General features: G+C 39.1%; 1 protein-coding gene across 1 annotated transcript in view; it reads left to right on the top strand.

Moving 5' to 3' along the window:
* ECHDC3 (enoyl CoA hydratase domain containing 3) overlaps positions 1-17196 on the top strand; it is a 41595-nt gene that overhangs the window by 12468 nt on the left and 11931 nt on the right. The window contains exons 3-4 of the mRNA XM_006873168.1: positions 5999-6096; positions 15443-15643. Of these exons, the coding sequence (XP_006873230.1) occupies positions 5999-6096; positions 15443-15643 (299 nt within the window). The remainder of the gene's footprint in view (positions 1-5998; positions 6097-15442; positions 15644-17196) is intronic.

Genomic DNA, 17196 nt, shown 5'->3' with positions numbered 1-17196 from the left:
GAGTCGGTTCCAACTCGATGGCACCTGACAACAACAACAATATATCATAAGGCCCCTGGCCTGATTTTGTATGATTAGATTGAGATTTCTACAGTCCCTTCTCACAGATGCAGTCACTTTTATTCCTATATCTTCTATCTTGTGAGGTCCAACCTTAGTTACTGTTATTGATAAAAGGTATTTGCAATGAATAAATCATTGATTTTGAAAATTCCATCATGCAATCTCTAGCATCTTACTACCAAGGCCATACTTTCCTTACTCATCTTTCCTGTTTGTTTCCACCTTTTGCATTCCAATCACCAGTAATTATCAGTGCATGCTAACTGCATGTTTGATCAATTTCAGACTGAAGAACTTGGTTGTTGTTGTTGTTATTAGGTGCCATTGAGTCAATACCAACTCATAGTGACTTTATGCACAGCAGAATGAAACACTGCCCAATCCTGGGCCTATCTCACTATTGTTGCCACGCTTAAGTCCATTGATGCTGCCACTTGGCCAATCCATCTCGCTGGGGGTCTTCCTCTTCTCCTCTGACCCTCCACTTTACCAAACATGATATCCTTCTCCAGCAACTGGTCTCTCCTGACAATATTTCCGAAGTATGAAAGACAAAGTTAGGCCATCCTGGCCTCCAAAGAACACTCTAGAATTCTTCAATTTCATCATCATTGGCTTTAGTGGTTGGTGTGTAAATTTGAATAATGATACTATTATATCTGTCTATCTGTCTGTCTATCAATCTGTTAATTGTGAATTGAGTAAAGGTTTACAAAGTGGATCATCAGCTTTACATTCAACAAATCATAGACTTTGCTTCATTACAATGATTGCAATTCCCTCCATGTTCCAATGGTTAACAGTACTTACCTCTGTTCACTTTAACTATTGTATTCCTCCCTGTGACTCCCTCTACCTTCATCTTGCCTCTGCTAACTTCCCTTCGGTTGTACATTGCCTACCCTGTCACCTGTGTTAACTAACAAGTGTCTACCCTCTAGCCCAGGAAAGATTTTCTCTATCCCTAGCCCCTATAACCATCATAGATGGTTTCTTTTATCAAGAAAACCTTTTAGCATTTTACAACCTTGATCTCATACAATTTTTGTCCTTTTGTGATTGACTAATCTCATTCAGCACAGTGTCCTCTAGGTATGTCCATGTTGTGAAGTAGTATTTCACTGATTCATCATTATTCGTCAATATTAGATACTATTCCATTGTGTGTATGTATCAAAGTTTTTTTAACCATTCTTCTGTTGATGGACATTTAGTCTGTCTCCATCTTTTTGATGCGTCTCTTGTAGACAGCATACTGAAAGATTCTGTTTTCTTATCCATTCTGCTCTGTCTTTTGACTGGTGCATTTAATCCAATTACATTCAGTGTAATTATTGATAGGTATGAATTGATTGCTGTCATTTTGCTATGTGTTTTTATGTGGTGCTGCTGGTTTTTTGTTCCACATAATTTTCTGCATGGAGTTCATTTTGTTTGTGTTTGTTGTTGTTGTTTTCTTTTCAATTTCTGTTATGTTAATGTTTACTGAATCTTTTTTATTTTGATGTACAGGCATATTAATTTTCTTTGAGGTTACCCTATAGTTTATTAATTTTTTCCCATTTAAAATAGTCGATTTTATCTTTAAACCGACTTGACTTCCTTGCCATTTGGAAGTTCTGTATCTACACCATTTCCTCTTTTCTGTTTTGTAGTTGACTTCATTATACATAGATATCTCTGGCTCCCTATTTTTGGTCTTGTAGATTTTCTTTTACTTTAAATACTTCTGTATTTGGTTTGGGTTCTGGATGGTGTTGTCATATAGTAATCTCAAGATGTCTGCTGTTGTTGGTTCTTAGTCCAAAGAACCACTCTTAAGCCATTTTTGGTAAAGTTGGTCTCATCATTATAAATTTCTGTTTAGCAAAAATGTCCTAATTTCACCATCATATTTGAGGGACAGTTTTGCTGAGTATATGATTCTTGGTTGACAATTTTTTTTCTTTCAGAGTTTTATATATGTAATTCCACTGCCCTTTTACTTGCATAGTTTCTGCTAACAACAATAAAAATGGAGTTTAGTCTTATTGGTTCTCTTTTATAGATAACTTTTTGTTTTTCCTGAGTTGATCTCAGGATTCTTTCCTTATTTTTGATTTTGGAAGGTTTGATTATGCTATGTTTTGGTGATTTTCTTTGGGGACGTATCCTGTTTGGTGTTCATTCAGCTTCTTGTATGCTTATCTTCTCATCTTTCATGATGTTAGGGAAGTTTTCTTCCAACACTCTTTGACAATTTTCTATGTGCTTTTCATTGTCTCTTCCTGTTCTGGAATTCTGATTACCCGTTAAATTGTTGCTCTTCCTGGTGTCTCACATAACTCTCAGGCTTTTTTAGGATTTTATTATTACTTTTGCTGGTTGTTCTTCTAGCTTACTAGTACTGAAAGACTTATCTTCAAGCTCTCTAATTCATGCTTCCATTCCTTCAAATCAGCTCCTTTGTCCTTGCAATGTATTGTTTGTTTCTGAAATCCTAGTATTAATCTTCTTGTTTTCTAATCACACATTTTGTACTGTTTCAAAATTTGTATTTATTTTTTTCTGTTTGTTCTTGTAGTGTTTTCCTGATTTCTTCTGATGTTTTTATTGTGTCTTCCTTGTTTTCCTTGATCTTTCTCTCAGTCCTTTGAAGGGACCTAAATATCATTCTTTTGAATCTTTTTAAGTTAGTTCTATTACCTTTTCTTCCTCAAAAAATTTTCTGTCTGTGCATCTTGATCATTTGTTGGAACCGTTTTCTCTTGTTTCTTCTTGTGAGCTAAAATTGTCTGTTGTTTTCAGGGCATTTTAGAGATGTTGTATATATATGTAATTGGTGATTATATGCTGATGTGTTCTTAGACTCAGACCAACTGTCTCCTATGGGTTTAGGTAGAGAATGGAAACATATAAATTATTTTCATTTTCCAGTAGTGTACCACAGTTTAGGGTGGGTTTGGCTGTTGTTGACTGCTATCATTGATCAGGTGGTAGAGAAGCTGGTGTTGGCTTTTGTTAAGTGGGTGGAGCTGCTGAGGGTGCAGTTGTGGCTGGTTGTATGGACATAGTTGCTGCTCCCTGTTGGTGGGAAAGAGAAAAAACCCTACCACATATACAAGAAAACAAAACAGAACAAACATACAAGGAACCAACAGTGAAAAGAGAAAATAATAAACAGGAAAAACAAAAACAGACAGCAACCAGGAAAAATAATATAATAAGCATAAAGATAAAAATAATATAATAAGTATAAAGATAAAAGATGGACAGTGAAATGGAGATAGAGAAAATAAAAGAAAGAAATAAAAAAACCTTAAGAATAACTAAAAACAGAAAAGAGGGATCAGAAAATGGAGCTATAGAAAGAAAAATAAGAGAGAAAGTAAAAATAAAATTAAGAAACACTTAGAAAAATCAGGGAGAGGAAAGAGGAAGAGGAAGAGAGTAGAGTAGTAAAGAGGGTAAAGAAAGATTAAAGCAGGGGGGGAAATGGGAAACAGAAGGGAAAAAAAGAGATAGAAAGGATAAAATTCAAGAAATAACAAGTGAAGAAGGAGAAAGAATAGATAAACAAAACAATGAAACAACAAAAGGAAAAAACAAAACCCCAAAACAAAACCAAAAAGCAGTGTAGCTGTTGGTCCTAGACAGGAGAAAACTCTGGGGGCTCCTGCAAGCCAAGGACATCCTGATGTGGGTGTGGAACAAATGCAGTAGCAGAGTTCCTGGCCCTAGCTGGAGTTCCTATTTACTCAGTGCTCTCTATGTTCAGGGCACTCAATCTGGAAGTAGTTCATGGAGGCCTTTGATGGAGCTGGTTTCAGTATCTGTTAGGACCACAGGGCAGCGGGGGCAGGGTGATGGGTTAAATGCTGCTCTGGTGGCTCTGCAGGTTCTGTAGGTCTGGAACCAAGCCCACCCAAATCCAGTCACCAAAGTAGCACTCCAAAGCAGTGCAGCCAGCCCCTGTCTCACAATGGCATAGCTTCTAATCCTGTGGCTCTGAACTCCCTGAGAGCAGGGTCTACTTTGGGGGTGGGTGAGGGTGGTGACACCTATGGTCACCAGGGTAGCATGGGGAGAAAGAAGGAAGTGTATCTTTCCCATTGCCTGTGTGAATCTGCTCTGACAGACCACCTTCTATTGCCCAAACTGCTCCCCACATCTGACCAGCTGTTCATCAGTCAGTCTCCTTTTCTCACTGCCCCTGCTCATCTTCTCCTCCCAGAAAGCACTCCATCCACCTCTCTAATCTTTCTTCTGAAGTTCAGGATTCCAGAATTTTCATCAGTATCTGTTTCATTTGGTCTGTCATATCTTTGTTGTAGAGGGTCTGTGTAGTGTGTCTGCCTAGTCCACCATCTTGCTGGAAGTCACCTAATAGTAGTATATTGTAGACATATGGACATTACCCTATCACAGACAGCACTGTACTTCAAGATAGATCTTGAGATGCTCTTTTTTATGAATGCAACACTATTACTGTCCAATTTGTAGTTACTACCATAGTAAACCAGATGATTGTCCAATTCAAAATGGTCAGTACTATCCATTGCAGCTCACTTAATGCATAGAATTTCAATCTTTATGTGTTCCATTTAAATTTTGATGACTTTTGAGTTTTCATACTTCATACATTTTTCATACTTCATACATTTCATGTTCCAATTATTAATTGATGTTTACAGTTAATACTTTTCATTTTCAGTTGTGCTCCATCAGCAAAAGAAGGTACCAAAAACTTTGCTCAATCCATGTCTTTAAGGTCGACTGTACTTTGAGGAGGCAGCTCTTCCCCAGTCTTATTTTGAGTGTCCTCCAACCTGAGGAGCTCATCTTCCTGTACTGTATCAGACAGTGTTCTGCTGCTCTTCATAATGTTTTCGGGGGTTAACCCTTTAGAAGTGGTCTGCTTCTCCTTTTTCCTACTCTGTTCAAGTCTTATTCTTATCACAATTCAGTGTGAGAACAATAGCAATTATTATTATTCAATGAAACCATATGTCTTCCATTTTGTCAGATACACACTTGGCTATGCTGGCCTTCCTATCAAAATCAGAATTTTATTTCCCAAGTACCCTCATAGACCCTTATAACATGGATTTAATCACTGCCCCTTGGGGTAGACTACCTACTTGGCTAGGATCTGGATACTAGGCATTTGGTAAATTTGTCTTTTCTGATCTTACCAAGTTTATCAACTGACATCTACAGTGTTTTCTTTAGTGGTGTCAGAAGATTGCCTTATTTTGACGCATTTCTGTCTTTACTCTTTTTCCAGTAAAATTTTTTACTAAATCATCTTTTTGGATGCTGATATTAGTGGTATAAATAATAGGAATGGCAGTATTATTCAAATTTACACACTAACCACTAAAGCCAGTGATGATACAACTGAAGAATTCCACAACTTCCTCAGTCTAAAATTAAACATACAATCAAGATGCGTTAATAATCTTACAGTACTCATAAACATTACAGGTGATTCTCTGGGATACATAAATATTTACAGTCTCAGAAACCCTAGGGAGAAGTTCTACTCTGTCCTATACAGTTGCTGTGAGTTGGAATCGATTGGATGGCAATAGGTCAGATAAGCCAACACACTCAGGCCCGACTGAGTCCAAAAACAACAGTGTGGGACCAGAAGAAGAAGTGAATTCACCATTCACCGTGGGCGTTGAGCCTTCTTATTTTGTAGTTGCATGTTTTCACTGGTTCCCACCATGGACCTTTTAGTGCACAGATGTTTCAACTGGCGTTCTCACACAGACAGTTGGCTGTAACTTTTCAAATTAACAGGAATCTTCACAAAATTAGATAAACTTTTTCTAAGGGTCCACAACATAGATAGGATGGCTAGAGTTATTTAGTAGACAAGTAAGTGAACTTCCCAACACTGGCTATTTGCAGTTTTTTCTTTTCTTCTCTCTTTTGGAAACATTTGCAGCTGAGGGGCCTGTATTCTCTTCTGGGCATGATTTAAAGGAATTGACGGATGAGCAAGGTCATGGCTACCATGCGGAAGTATTTGAAACCTGTTCTAAGGTAAGCCATGATATTACAGTCAACATTGTAAACCCCAAAATGGTAATCATAATAAATATTGAATTCAGCTTCTGGATTTTTACTGCATGACATTTAACCAGTACAGAGTCAATGGACTCTGGTTATTGATGAATCCTGCGTACAACCAGCCATTTGATTTAGATGTTTAAGAAGTAATAATAATCTGGTATTGGTTTTGTTCCTAGGGTTCTGAGAGTTGCTATCTCCAACATCATGGGGTATGACAGCTTGTCTTGGTATATATGTTTTAGTAAGAGTTATATGGCAGGAATGTACAGCTTTAGAAATGAAGAATATGAGATCATTATAATATTTTTTTAATTTTAAATAAAAACAACTTGATTTTTAAGGTATGTCCCAACACTTCTTTGAACCTTTATAGTCAGTCTATCCAAGTAGGGAAATTACATCTTTATTTCTACTTCCTTTTTCCTTACTGTCCCTTTAACCATGTTGAGGAAGGAAATTGCCAACTGACATAGAGGAGGAAGAACAAAAAGTGTTACATAATTGTTAAGTCAACTTGAAGTCATACCTGGTTCATTTGATGATTATTTTTGAGCACTAGCTACATGCATAATGCTTGGTAGTGGTATGCCACGGAGTCATTTCCAACTCACGGTAACCCTGGATAGCATGTCTGAGGCCATCAGTGTTTATGGGAACAGAAAACCTCATCTTTCTCCTGCAGAGTGACTGGTGGATTCAAACTTCTAACCTTTTAGTTAGCATCCCAGTTCATAATCCACTACACTATCAGGGCTCTTTATGCATAATAATTATAAGATATTAAATTAAGTATAAACAGTGTTTCTTGCCAAACTTAAATTGGAAATCTAGTTGGACAGCAAGACATACATAAAAAATTTAGTTTCCTGGTGACGCAGTTAGGTCTAGCCTGGCCGAATGTGTTTATTTTTTCTTAAATGTTTTATTGTGAATTATGCGATAGTTTACATGGGAGAACATTAGTTTTACATTCATTCTATCGTATATCGTCTAATTGCCATGGTTACAATCCCCTCCATGCAATCCTTCACCCATATCCCCCAGGTCTTCAGCACACAGTTGCTCTCCGTCTCTGGATCTAAAGTCTCCAGCTGCTCCATTGCTCCACATCATCATCTCTGGCTCCATTTCAGGCATCACTGCTTCTCTGGGTAGGGTCCCACTCTCTGCCCTTCTCCCTTGATGGTCCTAGGGACTTCCGCTCCTAGACTGAAAAGTTAATCACTCCCCTCCTTGCTATAAAACATCTACCTTTACATTTCTGACCCTCACAATCAGTCCTGATAACAATTATTCACTATTGTATCACAAGAGACCCGTCTGCATTTTATTGCATCAGCCCCGCCTAGACAGATTGAATACTACTCCAGGCCCTCTGGATCTAGGTTCCCTCTTGAAAGCTTGTAAGCCAGACACTTCTTGCCTTTGTAGCCCCCCGCCCCCCATTTTGGGTAGCCAATGTCCAAGTTGCCCATCCCTGTCTACTCTGTGTGTGGAGGGGGTATAAGGACTTGTTCCCTCTTTTGAGCTACTGCTTCCATAGGTATAGGTCAAGTTCATCAAATTGTATGAGAATACTTTTTTTTTTTTGTCCTCTTCTTTTCACTTCTCGTTGAGCTCTGATCATCCAGTCACTGAAGCCAGGATAAGTGGGTATTATCTGCAAGTGTGGGTGTTCTTATTCACATGCCCTCTCTTCTTATCAGCCGGACGCTTCACTCTCCACTCTAATCCTCTGTGGCTATGTCACTGACTCTGGTGAATGTGTTTTTGAAGAACTCAGGATGGGAGCACGTCTGGAACGGAATGATATTCCATTGTGGGTGAAGTCTCCCAAAGATGTGAAAGCTCCTGAGGTGTTTTAGGTTCCTACGGGGCTGCTGGCAATCGTGTTTGGCCCAAATGGATCTCGAATCCCATACCTTGAGCAAGTGAGCAAGACTATGCTCGAGCTAAAGGTTTTGGAATCTTCAGACTTCACCGAGGTTGTGATCTATGGCTCCTACTTGTATATGTTTAGGGCTAAGTGGATGCTCCAGTCTCTGGCCGAGTGGCACCACCAGCGACAAGAGTGAGGGATGCGGAGACTTGAGGAAGCCATGAATGCCCTTGAACTAGATCTTGGATTCAGTGAAGTCAGTTCCTAGCCAACATGACTAGACAAGAATGTAGTGTCCAGCCTGGTTTAAACTCTGCTCTAGCCTGGCAAGTTGGAAGAAAACAGTGGTTTTTGAGCTCATGGTTTTGACTCTGAATTCTGAAATGAATACTCATTTCCAAGATTGCTCATTAAAAACCTGAGTTAAAATTTTTTTTTTTTTTAGTTTTCTGGCCTTACTTAACTTAGCATTTCATTCAGTCATTGACTAGTCATTTTGTCGTCTGTCACTCAATACATATTAAATGAGCACTTACCAAGTAGGCAAGACAGAAGTGAATTCCAGAGAGGTAAATGTGATTAGGATTCATTCTTGACTCTTGTTCCCTTGTCCTTCTAGAAACTAAGAAGAAGAGGCTTCACTTTTCTCATTTCATAGAGGGACAGACAGGAAAAGTGATTTACTTGGTTTCATGGCAAGCTAAAGCTAAGACTCAGGTCTTTTGTTTCCTACAGAAATGATGTTTATGTAACATTTTGCTCTTATGTTTGCTAAGGCTTGGTGTTTTAAAAATTATTTTTCTACTAATATTCAGTATGTTTAGCTAAAATAGAAAATAATCAAAGAGAACCAGTAGAGCCCTTGTATTCTCCCTAAAGGATCTACTTTTATCTCTTCTGTAGTATCATCTGAGCTGAGATCTAAAGGAGTTCGCAGAGGCCACTTGGGAGCCAGGGCTTCGTCAGAGGATATAAGGCCAACTTCCTTGGATGTTTCCAATCCATGGATGCCCCTGGCTCACTAAAAAAGAATACATAAATAGAACCTAGCCTGATGTAGTAAAATAGGTGTGAAAGTGTACTGATTTCTTTAATACTATTTCTAAGAAAGTCAAATTGCCTTGGATAAATATTAGCACCATGTACTGGTGCAATATTTCCATTTCCAATGTAATCAACAGGAAGATTGGAAGAGAAATAGCTAGATATTTTATTGTTTCAGTTCATGCAAGAGAGAATTTGACTCTGGAATGGATGATAGAGGTATCTGAATTAGCTCAGCATCTGAAAACTGTAGTGTGTATTTGTTACAGATCACAAATGTTACATGATAGACTTAATTATTTACAAAGTCAGGAATGGGGCAAATTGAAAATAAGAAAAACTTGGTTTTGGGAGAGGAGAAGCAGCCTTCTGTGGAACTGAGTTGGTGGCTCATGCCAGAGACCTGTCTCTTGTCTCTTCCTTATATTCCATTGAAATTTCAAGAGGAGACACTTCTCTTTCTTCTCACATCTCACCAATGAAATGATACAAGGACAATGTCTTTAACCTTTGGAAAGAGCTTGGACCCATCAGTAATGCTGTTAAATGAAGGTGGAGCAGAGCTAAGTTTATGTTACATCTTGTCGTTTTTGTTGTTAGGTGCTGTCCAGTCAGTTCCATCTCATAGTGACCCTGTACACAACAGAATAAAACACTGCTCGGTTCTGTACCATACTCACAGTTGTTATGCTTGAGCCCACTGCTGCACTGTGCCAATCCATCTTGTTGAGGTCTTCATCTTTTTCATTGACCCTCCACTTTACCAAGCATAATATCAGTCTCCAGGGACTGAGCTCTCCTGAACATGTCCAAAGTATGAGAGACAGAGTCTCCATTTACTGCTTTCTAATGTATTGCATTAGGCAAATCTGCTGCACAAGACCTTTTTAAAGTGTTGAAGAGCAAAGATTCCTGACCCAAGCCATGGTATTTTCAGTAACCTCATATGCATGTGAAAGCTGGACAGTGAATAAGGAAGATCATAGAAGAATTGATGCTTTTGAGTTATGGTGTTGGAGGAGAATATTGAAAGTGCCATGGGCTGCCAAAAGAACCAATAGATGCGTTTTGGAAGGAGTACAGCCAGAGTGATCCTTGGAGGCCAGGATGGCCAAACCTCTTCTCTCCTACTTCAGAGTTGTTGTCAGGAGGGACCAGCTGCTGAAGAAGGATATCATGTTTGATAAGGTGGAGGGTCAGAGAAAAAGAGTAAGACCCCCAACGAGATGGATTGACCAAGTGGCAGCATCGAGAGACTCAAGCATGGCAACAGTAGTGAAGTTAGCCCAGGATTGGGCAGTGTTTCGTTCTGCTATGGGTCAGAACCAACTCGATGGCACCTAACAACAACAACAAGGAACATTCTGGCTATACTTCTTTCAACACAAATTTAGGACCAAAAAAACCCACTTGATTCAGAGAGATAAAATAGAAGGTATAATCAGTTCTAGATTATTGAGGGATTGATTATTCTAGCTAGCGTATTTTCTAGGTTTCTTTTGTCTTTTCTAAATTGCTCTCTAATTTTTTGTAAATAGTTTTCCTTATGTAAATAATAATTGTCTATTATAGGAAAATTTGAAAATCCAGAAAAACAAAATAAATTACTCACGCCATGCCATAATCATCCCACCCAGAGAAGACTATAATTAATATTTTGACATTTGTAAAATCTTTTTTCCAAGCATACCTTTTTAATTTGCTTGGACAATCGTACATATGTATGTATGAGTACACTATGTTTATTGCTAAATCTGATTATAGCATTGATTGCTTATTGTATGCTTTAGACATTTATTTAATTCTCATGATTCTGTCAGATTGGACCCATTACTAAATCCATTTTATCCATTTTGTGGTGGCTCCGTGGTAGAATTGTTGCCTTCCATGTGAAGTTCCCTTCCTGACCAGTGCACCTCATGTGCAGCCACCACGCATCCATCTGTGGTAACGTGCATGTTTGCTTTGATGCTAAACAGATTTCTGCAGAGCTTCTAGACTAAAGCAGACTAAAAAGAAAGGCCTAGAAATCTGCTTCCCAAAATCAGCCACTGAAAATGCATCACAACTGTTGCATCTCAAGACATCATGGGCATGGAACAGGATTGGCAGCATTTTGTTGTTATTTTGGGGGGGGAGGTCATCATGAGCTGGGGGCTGACTCGCTGGCAGCCAACAGCAACATGCCCATTTACAAATGTGAAAATTTACAGATAAGTGCCTTTCTTAGGGTTAGCTGACAGGCTGGCATAACCAACCAGTCTGCCTCCAGTCTGCTATACTAACCTCTAGACCACCATGCTGATATTTATCTTGGGGAATATTATTTTAATAAGAATACAGAAATCCAAACACCAGGATAGTTTACACAGCCATTTACTTATTTTTGCAAACCTAAATTATAATTTTTTAAATATTATAAAATAGTTTTTTGGTGAACATCTTTTTCTGTACAGCCTTTTTCCCCTATTTTAAATTATTTCTTAGTTGTTGTTGTTGTTGATAGGTGTTATCAAGTTGATTCTGACTCATAGCTACCCTGTATAAAATAGAAAGAAACTCTGCTTGGTCCGGCATCGTTCTCACAATCATTTCTGTATGTGAGCCTCTTGTTACAGCCTGTTGCTAATCCATCTCACTGAGGGTCTTCTTAGTCTCTGACCTTCTACTTTGCTAAGCATGATGTCTTTCTTCAGGTAGTGGTCACTCCTCATAATATATTCCAAGTACATGACGTGAAATCTCATACCCTCATTTCTAAGTAGCATTCTGGCTAATGGAGTCTGTGTGGTATGTTCATTATTCGTTACCTACACCATAGTTCAAAAGCATCATTTCTTCTCTGACCTTCCTTATTCATTGTCCAGCTTTCACATGTGTTTAGAAATACCATAACTTGGGTCAGGCACACGTTAGTCCTCAAAATGACATCTTTGCTTTTATTTATTTACTTTACTTACTTGCTTACTTACACTTTAAAGAGGTCTTTTGCAGTAGATTTATCCAATTGGCAATCATTTGATTTATTTTTGCTTCCATGAGCATCAGTTGTGGATCCAAGTAAACTGAAATTCTTGAGAACTTCAATCCTTCCTCATTTATCATGATGTTGTGAGGGTACCAATAACCAAGTCCTCTTTGCTTCCAGCAAGCAAGGTTGTGTCATCTACATATCAAAGTTTATTGATAAGTGTTCCTCCAATTCTGACGACCCATTCTTCTTCATATAGTTCAGTTTCGTGGATTATTTGCTCAGCATGCAGATTAAATATATAATGGAAAGATACAACCCTGACAAACACCTTTCCCAATTTTAAATCATTGCAGTATCCCCTTGTTCTCTTTGAAGGACTGTCTGATGAGCACAATTAAGTGTTCTGGAATTCTCATTCTTTGCAATGTTATCCATAGTTTGTTATGATCCACAATGTTGAATGCCTTTGCAAAGGTAAGCATCTTTCTGTTATTTCTGCTTTAAGCAGTCAGCACTGACATCACCTTGTCCTCTTCTGAACCCTGCTTGACTTTCTGGCAAATCTGTCGATATAATGTTGCAATTATTTGTGAATTATCCTCAGCAAAAATTAACTTGTGTTTGATATTAATGATGTTGTTCAGTAATTTCCACATTCTATTGAATCACCTATCTTTGGAATAGTAACAAATGTGGATCTCTTCTAGTCAGTTGGCTAGGTTACTGTCTTCCAAATTTCTTGGCATAGATTAGTGAGTGCTTCCAGCATTGCTTCCACGTGTTGTAACATTTCATTCAGTATTATATCAGTTTTTGGAGTCTTGTTTTTTGTCAATGCCTTCAGCACAACTGGACTTTAATGACATCAGTTCTTTAGCATATGGTACTTCCTGAAATGGTTAAATGTCGATGAATTTTTTGGTACAGTGACTCTGTGTATTCTTTACATTTTCTTTTTCATGCTTCCCGCATTATTCAATATCTTATCCATAGACTCCTTCAACATTTTAACTTGAGGCTTGAATATTTCCTTCAGTTCTTTCAACTTAAGAATGCCAAGTGCATTTTTTTTTTTTTACTAATTTCTTATAAGTAGAATTCCTAAATCAAATGCATAAGTCTTTTAAATGTTATCGTGATATACTATATTACCTAAGTATCTTTCCAGCTGGTTTGATGAGATCCTAGCCCTTCATAAATGGCAGACAGAGGAGACATTGACTTTCCAAGGAACCAGAGCCAACTGACTTTTTATAAGTAACTTCAGTGTACCCGATAAAGGCACAACACTTAGAGCTAAAACAAACTCTTTTAGCTTTGTAGCAAGACCTTAGAGGCTCTTGTGCATTCTTTCCCTTGTTATTCCAATATACTGAGACTAAGCTCTATCTCCATTCCTTTCCCACCCTTACCCTAGAGTGCATATCCTGTTGGGGTCAAGTTGATCCTGACAGACTAGAACTGCCCCATAGGGTTCCCAAGCTGTAATGGGCTGGTCAAGGCTTTCTTCCAGGGAGCAGCTGCTGAGTTTGTACTGTTTTGGTTAATAGCCAAGTGCTTAACCACTGTACCACCAGGGATCCCTAAAGTTTATGGACCCCATACATGTGCAGTGGGGAACCTTTCTTTCTGCCAAGGTCCATTTGGCTATTTATAACATCATTCATTGTTGTTGTTGTTGTTGTCAGGTGCCATCGAGTCGGAACCGACTCATAGCGACCCCATGCACAGCAGAACGAAACAATGTTCGATCCTGGGCCAACCTCATTACCGCTGCCACACTTGAGTCCATCAATGATGCCACCTGGCTGATCCATCTCGTTGGGGGTCTTCCTCTTTTTCTCTGACCCTCCACCCTACCCAGCATGACATCCTTCTCCAACGATTGTTTCCTCCGGACAATATGTCCAAAGTAGGAGAGACATCATTCATGGGCCAAACAAAATTATCAACTTAAAAATTAGCTTGCTATATTTGGTTAAACATTTAATTAACTCACACCTAATATGATGGCTGCAATTGTGGTTGCCTTGGCAGGGCCAGACCAAATGATTTAGCTGGCTGGACATTCCCTATGCCTGCTCTAAATTATTGAAAATCATTTGTTTACATGGGTCTGTGCATTCATCTGGAGAGAAGGTCTTTAGCATGTATCAGTTCTCAAAAGATGACCTCTCCAAAGAGTTAAGAACTACTGCTATTGAATATCATATCATATCCTGAAATATATCATTGATGTTTATTTTATCATAAAGCAAAGAAATGTCCAAAGTTTATGAATATGAAAGATAAATTTCTTAGGCAAAAACTCCATATCAATGGGAGGTCATTGTCCTTTGGATTGCTACCTTGGGGAAACAAGCCCAGATTCCCTTGCTATCCTTTTCCATCCTTCCAGAAGTTTAAAGAGCAACAATTTCTAAAATGAAGTTGTCATAGCAACACAGTGTGTTTAGAGTATCATGAAAAAGTGAAGATAAACTAGGTAGTTTTGTTAGCAGCAAAAGGAAGTTAAAGTTCTGTGGATCACATGAACAGGTCTGTGTCTCTCCTCTTTGTGTCAAGGGCTCAGTTTTAGGAATTTTATTATGAAGACTGCAGGGTGCCCTCTCCCTGCCCCATTTTAATTGAATGGAGAGTATTCACAGTGGTAGTTTCAGAGGTAATTACTAAGGAAATTGCCTTCAAGCCCCGTTTCTACCTTAATTTTTCATGGAAGCACCAAATACCAGTTTCTGACTTTTAACTCAAGAGCTGCACACGGGTTTTGTTTGTTTGTAGTGAAAGATTTTGTTGTTCCCCAGAGATAACAAAAATCAGCACCCTTCTTCATGCCGGCTGCTAGAGCAGCAGTTGGAGTGACGTTTACTCTCACAGAGGCACCAGGCTATGTGAAAGGAGCATGGGTTCAAATCCCAGACCCACCCGTTATAGGTTATGTGACTTATGGTAAGGCACTTGCCCTCTCTGAATCTTGGTGTCCTAGTGGTAAAATGGGGTTCCTGCCTGATGGTTTCTTTTCAAGACCGAATTTTACAGTTTGCAGAGAGCTAATTCAGGTTAGTACTTTTTGTGGAGTCCTGCGGGATATGGAGAGTTTAATGCTAGACTACTAGCCAAAAGGCTGGCAGTTCAAACCCACGCAGAGACACCTAGGAAGACAGGCTTGGGAATCCGCTTCTGAAAGGTCACAGCCATTGGAAACGCTGCCGAACCCAGTTCTACTCTAACACACATGAAGTCACCAGCAGCTAACAGCAACAGTGGTTCTTTTGTGCCTTCCTTTCCCTTTTTTCACAAATGTGGTGAGACAGTGCATAGGACAGGTGCTCTGAAAACCGTAAAGTCACACGAGTGAGAGGTGTCCGTATGGCAGCTCAGTTGTGGATGGAAGTCAAGTGGTGCCATTCTTCTCTCAGGTCATGATGCAGATCCAGAGTCACCCCATCCCCATCATTGCCATGGTCAATGGCTTGGCTGCTGCTGCGGGCTGTCAACTGGTCGCCAGCTGTGACATCGCCGTGGCGAGCGACAAGTCTTCTTTTGCCACTCCCGGTGTGAACATCGGACTCTTCTGCTCTACCCCCGGGGTTGCTTTGGGAAGAACAGTGCCGAAAAAGGTAATTTAACTACCTTCGTCCTCTTCTCTAGTTTTAATCTTCTAGTTCCTGTGATGATTCAGTTCAGAAATAAGCTTGTCAAAATGCCACTTATAGCAGAACATTCTGCCCAAAGCATATCTGGTTAGATGTGCCGAATGTTCCTTCTCATGTCTTTGGTCAGGGAGGGAAGAACCAACTGTTAGTTTCCTCCATAGCTTCTTATAATAGACACCAATTTGTGAAATTACCACATTTCAACCTCACATTCTCCTCAGTATGACTAGTTGGGTTTTTTGTTTGGCTCTGTTGTTGTAAAGGACAATATATTTGTAATTGTACTTGAAATGCAATTGGGACTCTGTTTTGTTGCACTGAAAGGTTGCCCATGAGATATAATAGCATGCTGAGATAATGCCAGTATCAAGAGGCTAGAATGCTTGTGTCACTGACTCACTGTTTCTTTGTTCATAATCTAACCTGTCCTAGAAAGGATTTAAAGTACCTGCATGTGTCTGGTTTACTGTGGTTGCATTTCAGTAACATGAATAGTTCTGTGCAGGGTATGTTGAATCTGCCCAAGAAGGAGCCATGTTACAAAAGCTATTTTGTTATTGCTGACCATAGTGAAATCTGTTTTCTTATAACATCATAAAATAATACTTACTGACCATCCCCTAAGCATAATCCAGTAGTGTCCTTGTTCTAATAAGAAAACAAATGCATCTTCATTCTCAATAGGAAGTCTGTAAAAAATAAATAAATAAAGGAGCAAAGTTATTCTCCCTAGCAATGAGGAAACCTGAATTGCTTTCACATCAACTACAAAAATTAGCAGTTGCTTATATTCCTAAGGCACAAAAGAAATGAGGCCCAAGGGAAATCAAGCAGCAGGACCTGAAACTTTAGGCATGTATTCCTTTCTTTTATATTGCTTCCTTATTAATTTTTATAGAAATGTGTGTCTGTGAGGACATTCTGAAGACACCTGCAAGCACATATGGTGGCAGTGGTGGTAGGTGGTGGTGAGGTGCCATGGAGTCAGTTCTGACTCAGTGACCTTGCACAGGGTTTCCAAGGCTGTAAATCTTTACAGGAGCAGAAAGCCTCATCTTTCTCATGCGGAACTGCTGGTAGTTTCAAACTGCTGACCTTGAGGTTAGCAACCCAACTCGTAACTACTATGCTGCCAGAGCTCCTTGCAAGTACACATACCTATAAAAATTGTCCGCAAGTGGGGACCACATTGGAAAGTGGAAATTCTAACAGCTTGTTGAAATGTCTGCACCCTATGAGCCTGGCTTTGATGGCTAAATGTAAATATATTCACCCAATAAATAAATTAAAATGCATTACCAAACTATTGGAGTTCTGGGGTGGCACTGTGGGCTAATGCACCAGACTGCAAAGTTGTTTGAACTGCAAGGTCGGTGGTTCAAGCTCACCAGCTGCTCCTTGGAAACCCTATACAGGGTCACTATGGGTTCGAATTGACTTGATAGCAATTAACAACAACAACCAAACTATTGTCAGGATTTACTAATAAATTAGCTTTGTTGGTGGTATTAAGTGCC

The sequence above is a fragment of the Chrysochloris asiatica genome, unplaced genomic scaffold (genome assembly GCF_000296735.1).
Source record: "Chrysochloris asiatica unplaced genomic scaffold, ChrAsi1.0 scaffold00226, whole genome shotgun sequence".
Classification (NCBI taxonomy): domain Eukaryota; kingdom Metazoa; phylum Chordata; class Mammalia; order Afrosoricida; family Chrysochloridae; genus Chrysochloris; species Chrysochloris asiatica.
This window is presented reverse-complemented; position numbering and strand designations above follow the sequence as displayed.